The sequence below is a fragment of the Chenopodium album genome, chromosome 17 (genome assembly GCF_948465745.1).
Source record: "Chenopodium album chromosome 17, dcCheAlbu1.1, whole genome shotgun sequence".
Classification (NCBI taxonomy): Eukaryota; Viridiplantae; Streptophyta; class Magnoliopsida; order Caryophyllales; family Amaranthaceae; genus Chenopodium; species Chenopodium album.
Window position 1 is genome coordinate 41179486 of NC_137850.1, and position 7339 is coordinate 41186824.

At 44.9% G+C, this 7339-nt stretch overlaps 1 protein-coding gene across 1 annotated transcript; it reads left to right on the forward strand.

Moving 5' to 3' along the window:
• Window positions 1–422: 422 nt before the first annotated feature.
• LOC145588995 (uncharacterized) lies at window positions 423–872 on the forward strand. Its single transcript, XM_081645573.1, has one exon. The coding sequence runs from the start codon at window positions 423–425 to the stop codon at window positions 870–872; it is 450 nt and encodes a 149-aa protein (XP_081501699.1).
• The last annotated feature ends 6467 nt before the right edge of the window (window positions 873–7339 follow it).

Here is a 7339-nt window from a genome sequence, read left to right on the forward strand (position 1 = left end):
TTACTAGTTCAACTATGACTGAGCTGAACCGATCGGTATATGTGGAGGTGCGCCAAGAAAGAAGTGTTGACGAAGCACTCGAATTGTGCTGCGTCGACCATGAGCCGAGCTGGATGGACCCCATCCTAGATTACAAACTTCGAGGAGAAATTCCCGAAAACAGAATTTTGGCCTCCAAACTGAAAGCGAACCAGCTCAAGGTTCATCGTCTTCAAAGAAGAGCTTCTGAAAAAATCCTTCTCAGCCCCATTGCTGAAATGCGTGGGACCAACATATGCTGATTACATCATTCGGGAGATTCACCTTGGTATTTGCGGGAACCACGTCGGGGGAAGGAGTTTAGCCCATAAGGCATTGAGGTCAGGGTATTATTGGCCCACCATGATCTCGGACGCCAAAGAACTGGTCAGAAAATGCAAAAAATGTCAAAAATTCGCACCAATCATCCATCAGCCATCCTGAGACCTTTAGCCTATCTTGAGTCCGCTTCCTTTCGCTCAATGGGGTTGGATATCTTGGGTACCGTCCCAGACGCTCCATATCAGAAAAAATGGCTGATAGTCGGCATTGACTATTTCGGCAAATGGATCGAGGCCGAAGCAGCCTTCAACATTGCAGAGCAATTTGTCAGGAAGTTCATCTGGCAGAACATTATTACCCGTTTCGGAATACCGAAGGTATTTGTCTTTGATCAAGGAAGGCAATTTAATAACTTGCCGTTGAGGCGGTACACTAATCAATTCGGCATTAAATTGGCATACTCGGCAGTGTGTCATCCGCAAAGTAATGGTCAAGCCGAAGCTGCGAATAAACAGATCCTCAATGCTCTCAAGAAGAGGGTTGAAGATCAAAAGTCCAAATGGCTGGAGTAACTCCCCGCAACCCTCTGGTCACTTCGGACAACCGAAAAAGAGGCTACAGGCCATTCACCTTTTAAGCTAGTGTATGGAGCCGAAGCCGTCCTTCCATTAGAAATTGGTGTTGAAAGTCTACAAGTGCACCACTTCTCGGCTGAAAATGAACAACTCATGAAAGAATCCCTCGATTTTCTAGATGAGGTCAGAGACTCAGCCCGAGATAGAATGGCTGCATACAAGCAAAGAATCAGCAAGTTCTACAACCGAAGAGTTCATGAGAGGCCTCTCAAAATAGGAGACCTCGTCCTTCGAAATGCTGCAGCTGTGCAGAAAAGTCGAAAATTTGGGAAACTCTCAGCCACTTGGGAGGGACCTTATGAGATTTACGATGAGTTTCAGCCTGGAACATACCGACTTCGTCAGTTGGATGGGACTGAGCTCAAAAACCACTGGAATGCTGATGTACTTAAGAAATATCATGTGTAAACCCTTCGGGGTTGAACAATCTATGTAATTGCATCCACAATTATTAATGAAAAGGCCTTAGAGCCACCATTTCTACAAACTTTTGCAAGTTTTATTCTTTACTATTTCTGTCTCTTCCATTTCTCAACCAAGGGTTTTCCCCCGGCACTGTCCGAAACATCGCCTCCTAGAGGCATTGTGTTTCGGATTGCCGCTGAACCCGCCTAAAACGGAACACTAGTCTCACCACCGAAGTATCGCCCCCCAGAGGCATTATACTTCGGACAGATCCGCTCTTGAAGGCAATGAGCCCATAGACGAGTCTGGGGTATTGCCTTAACTTGGCCCTGTACCCCAGATGGTTATTGTCTGAGACATTGCCTTAAGCTGATCTTGTGTCTCAGATATCCATTCTCTCGGATAGACAGAAAAGAAAGAGAAAAATAGCAAAAGGTCACAAAAATTCTGTTAAGTTAAAGGCTTTGTCTATGCCAAAGAGACAAAAGCAATTACCTTAGAAATCCGAAAATAGTGACTTCAGCTTTCTAGGGGGAAAGGAGCACTCTAATTATCTTCAACAAAGATTTTCAAGCCGAAATTTCATACTTAGAAAAACTTTGCAAATTTTTCAAAAAGTCAGAAAAAGCAAATGGCTGAACTATTGAAATAAGGCAATGAAAGGAAGAAAAGCAGTGCATATCATAAAAAGCATGCTCGGAGACCGAGCTACATCAAACCAAGTTTTCAAACACAAATAAAATCGACAGCCGCCCACAAGCGGAAAATAACAGTTGTCGAGCTATGTACAACTAATTAAAGCAAAAACAAAGTTAAAGAATTTGTACATTGAGGCAAGCTGAAGCAAAAACATTCAAGGCAAAAAATCAGAGTGTGGCAAAGTCAGAAATTAAGCGCATTTTGACCCGCAGGATTCTGAGGACGACTGACCGAGTTCCTATGCTTCAGGAAGATCTGGCTGAGCTGAGCTAGGACCAACAAGACCTCCAGTGCCAGCCGAGGATGAGGCAGGGTGAGTTGGAGCCCTGTCGACATCTCTTTTCTTGGCCTCAGCAGAATGCCTTTCCTCTTCTTCAGCCTCGGCAATGGCCTTGGCCACCTTAGCGTTCTAGCGAGCCAGAAACTCACCCTCAGCAGGATGGGGTGTTCTCAAATAGTAGTCATCCTCAGCTATCGACCACTCTTCAGCCTTGTCCCAATCAATCTCGGGATAAACATGAAAGGCAAGGCGCCGAGCTGCGTTGTACCCAATGTCATAACCCTCATCATACTTCTCATGAGTATAGATCCAGACATGAAAAATCTTTCTAGCATCGTTGAGGTCAGCTTGAACTTTTACAGCCTCCTAACCCTGATTCTGAAGCTGATTCCGGACGAGTGACACTTCAGTTCTGAGTTGAGACATTTTAGTCTCCTTTTCTTGCATCTGAGTGTCCAACTCTTACAGCTTCTGATCTTTGGTCTCAGCTGCAGCCTCAGCATTGGCAAGTTTGGTATCTCAGTCCTGAACAACATTGCCGAGACGCTGAACCTCATTAACCAGCTCCTTTTCCTTCTGCCTGAACTCTTCTTCACGAGCAGCAATCCGAGCCTTGGCCTTTTCATCGATCTTGTGCTCTATTCGGGCTCGGAAGCTAGGAATGTCAACAGTCCCATAATCGTTTATCAGAGCTTCGCCCTGATCGAGTGTAGGAAGAATGTGCTCCTCCATTTCCTGGCAGAAGGTGCTGAAAGCATCAGACATCTTTTTTTGCTGTTTTTCGGCATCAGCAGCCGCCTTCTCAACCTCAGCTTTATTTCTTTCAGCTTCCTCCAGCTTAGCCTCCAGCTCGTCACGCATAGCCACAACCATGAAATGGTTATGCGACATCTGCAAGGCAGGAGAAAAGCTTTCAGCAAAAATAAAAAAAATAAAAAAAAAATCATCAATCAATCAAATCAAGTTAGAAAGCTGAAAATTGGGAAGGTTACCTGCATCAGCAGCCTTTGGTTGTCGAGGAAAGGGTCAGGTACCCTATCAGAAACTTGAGGAGCTCCAGCAGCAGATCCATTAGTCCAGTACCTCAGCCTGTCCAACTCAGAAACATTGGCAACATCACTAAAGTAAGCATAGGCGTGTGGACGCCACTCGTCAAGAGCGATTCAGGCACGTTGAGGTAAAGGGACAGACGGGACAGATCCAAATCCCATCTTAGAAGAGTGGAAAGTCCTGAAGGAACCAGCTGCCGAAGAGGAAGGAATATTACTCTTTGGTTGTTCTGCAGCCTTCTTCTCCTCTTCAGCTTCCTGAAGTTCCTTATCCGCAAAAATTTGTGGAGTCTGATGCAAGACCTCCACGTCCTCATCCTGGCCACCTCCCTCGGCCAAAGAACTTAGCTTCTCAGCTTCATGCTGGATCTCAGCTGAGAAAGAATCGGCGGCGTGCCAGGGGATGGCACCACTTCTGCTCCCTTTTGAGCTTCAGCAATTTGCTCAGGAGTCGGCTGCATTCCTTCCTCCTCCCCATGTTTCTCAATTCGGGGAGGAGTCTTCTCAGATTCACCTCCTTCGGCAGGAGCCTTAGGAGTGGGAGAAATTTCCACCTGCTGCGCATCTGAAGGAGCGTCTTCCTCGGTCCGAGTCCTCTTCAGTAGAGAGGCATCTACGAACTGCCCAGGGTTGATCACAGATCTCTTTCGGCGCAGCATTATCCCCTCACCATATGAAGATATCTCCTCGTCAGTGTTTGTTCTCTCCTCTTCTTCCTCGTTCTGCATCAGAAGAGGACAGGGGGGCAAGAGGCAGCATGAGACGAGTTCAAAAAAAAATTCCTAAGTCTGAAAATCTTACCGAAGTTTTCAGCAAACTTTCTTCTTCAGCGGCCTCTGCTGCCTTCTCTGCAATAGCTGAAGTCCCAGCCTCGCTCTCAAAAGCCTCGGCTACGACGAATACTTGAACAGCAATAGCAGCAGCTTCTTCCTCTTCGGGAGTCAGGCGGAAGAAAGGGTCCCTCTTCTCCCACCAGCGCTTCTGCTTATGATTATCAACAGCACTGACTATTGTAAACCTTTTTGAGTGCAAGGAAAGGGGACGATCCTTCATCGGGGTGATATCGGGCTTATTGTTCGTCACGATCCGAGTGACATCAATCCCCAAATGCTCGTAGTTCACACCAGCGTTGCCCTCGTGCAGCTCTAAAAGGCAAAAATTGGATGAATCAGCAAAAAATAAATAAGTGCTGAAAACGCTGAGAACACAGGCAATAAAAAATAATAGTAACAATAATAAAGTCCTCAACCCTAGCCGAAGCTTCTTACCGCCTTGATACTTTCGGCTGAGGCCGACGACGGCAAGCATGTGCTTTTGGAAAACATAGTGGAAGCAGGGCAGCCAAGTCTCAGGCATATAAAACAATCGGCCCGTTCCCCCATGATTCCTCTTCTTATCGAAGAGCTTCAATTGAATACAATTAGGGTCCCTGGAAGCCCCATCCTCTTCAAGGCCTAAATCGTCCATTTTCGGATCAGGCTTTCTCAAGTATCGAGAGACGCCGAAGAAATTTAGGTGATCAACATCGGAGGGCGCCCTAATCCATATCCATTGGCCTCGCCAATCCTTGTCCGAAGTATCATTCGGCCACATAGTGTGATGGCCTGTTACACTTTCAATACGCCAACACCCAGCACCATGATCGCCATGATCGCTTTGAAGGTTCGGCACAAGCTCGTGCAGCTTTTTGAAGCAGTGCAGGTTCGGATCGAGGGCGTAAAAAAGGCACACCCAGAGGTACGTCATGACCCTTCGGATACTGACTGGGGTCAATTGACACAGAGAGATTCGGTACTTGTTCAACACCTTTACCACGAAAGGGTGTAGAGGCTAGGAAACCGAAACCCATAATACAATTGCCGAGTGTATTCCCCCACATAACCTAGGGGAGGGCGATGAATTTTATCTTCGGTGGTGGGCATTCGGCACCAGTACCCATCTTCTTCCATGATACCATAGAAGAGTTCAATTTTCTCGGCAAAGCGGTAAGCCGAACCATTCTTAACCCACCAGTCATAGGGCTCGGATGTCATCAGCTCGTAATTCTGAGACACGTCGTCCCATTCTTCGACTCTAGGGGGAAAATCCCAAGGTCCTGGAGCTAACGGTTCTCCTCGGCCAGATATACTAGCCTCCCCTGTTCCTTGGAGAGGCACCGAAGACAGCGGCACTGCCCTAATTCCTTCGGCAGGAACCCCTCTCCTCTCCCTAAGATGAGGGTTCTGCCCGCTCAAAAGGGGCATCATGTTCAGCGGCCCAGTACGCTGAATCTGAGGCCGAGGAACCTCTTCCTCTACACCCTCCGCTTCTCTTGGTCGCCGTCTCTAACCTTTAGCCATTCCGGTCACCGAAATATCGAAGAAAGCGAAAAAGGGGAAAAATCGAAAAAGCAAGGGTAACCCAGAAATCAACCAAAACCAAAGAAAATTCGGGAGAAATTACCTTTATTTGAAGCGAAATTTGCCGATTTACAAGTTCGTAGTAGCGAATTTTGGTTTCGGAGTCTAAATCTCAAAGAAAAAGCGAAGAATTGGAAATCGGAAGTAAGGGTTTGCGCGAGTTTGAGCATGAATTGGTGAAGAAATGAGGAGAGAGAGTGGGTGAGTGGCCTTAATATTTCCAGAAATGGAATTCTGGGAGTTCGCGCCACTAAAATCCCATTAACTCCCCATTAAGTAACCGTTAAACACACTCCCTCCAAATTAACTGCCCATTAATCCTTCCAACTTCCCTAATTACTCTCCAAACAATAGTTATTCATCAATAACTGTAAAATTAAATTTTTAATTAAACCATTTACTTCCCTCTATTTTTTGCAAGTCAAAACCCGACCCATCATGCTTCCAAATCGGGTCTGGGGGACAAGTTGTTTGGGTCCAATTTACTCCAATTGGGCCAGTCTATAAATGGTTCAATAACAAAGCCTAAGGTCAAGGTTCAACTCTCCAATCCATGCCAAGTCAGTCAAAGGTCCAGTCAACGTGGCCAGCCAACTTGTCTCAAGGCCCATATTCTCCCTTATGTCAAGGTATAAAAACAATCAATCTTCTCTCTACATTCATTCACTTAGAGTCTCAAGCAATTAATACTCTTGCATAGCTTTCTCTCTCTACACATCATACTGACTTCGGCATCGGAGGGGCCTTCCTCGGCACAACCCCCGAGACCAGTTTACGTGTGTTTGCTGTGCAGGAAATCCTCGACCCAGCCATCACTTGGACCGAGTCCAGTCTTCAACCCATCAGAAAGGACCTATCCAAAGATCCCATTGTTTTCACCCGAAACAAAATATATTGTTATGAAGTAGTTAGAAATGTGAATTGAATTATACAAAAATATGTAGATAGGAGCAATATAAAATAGGAGTAATTCTCTACCTTAAATAACTTGAGGCATCAAAGACTCAAGTAATAAGGGCAAAATAATATTACACTTACAGGGAAATGTGAGTCCTTCACATATTCAAATTTTGTTCAAGTATAAGTATATGTATCAGATAACCAAATACCCCATCTGTATCAAGCCAAAAAGGTAAAAGATCCTAATACTAAATGAAAATACAACTGTTTTAGCACCAAAATGGTTGAAGAATCATTTAGAAAAATGAATATTACATGGTGAATCATGGTTATATTGAAGAGGTTGAAGTAGAAAAATTCTTATCTGATCCTTAGAAGAAAAACAACATCTATTTGAAATCTTTGTAACATGAGATGAGTCATATGTGTCCAAGAATTCAGCATAGAAAAGGGAATCACTACTAACCCCATGTAATATAACTTTGATATAGAAAGCAAGGATAGTGAAGGTGGCCTACAAGAGATGACGATGGATGAGACGACAACAATTAGTGCATACACCTTTTATTGTAGCCACGTTTGAAAGAAATTTCACTATTAACTTTGTAATTTAAAAAGAATGGATGAAATTTGTGTGCTGAGTTGTAACTTTAGTTCCTCTGTATAAAGGGT

Coding starts and splice junctions, on each gene's coding strand:
- LOC145588995 (XM_081645573.1), top strand. CDS start 423: ATGTCAAAAATTCGCACCAATCATCCATCAGCCATCCTGAGACCTTTA.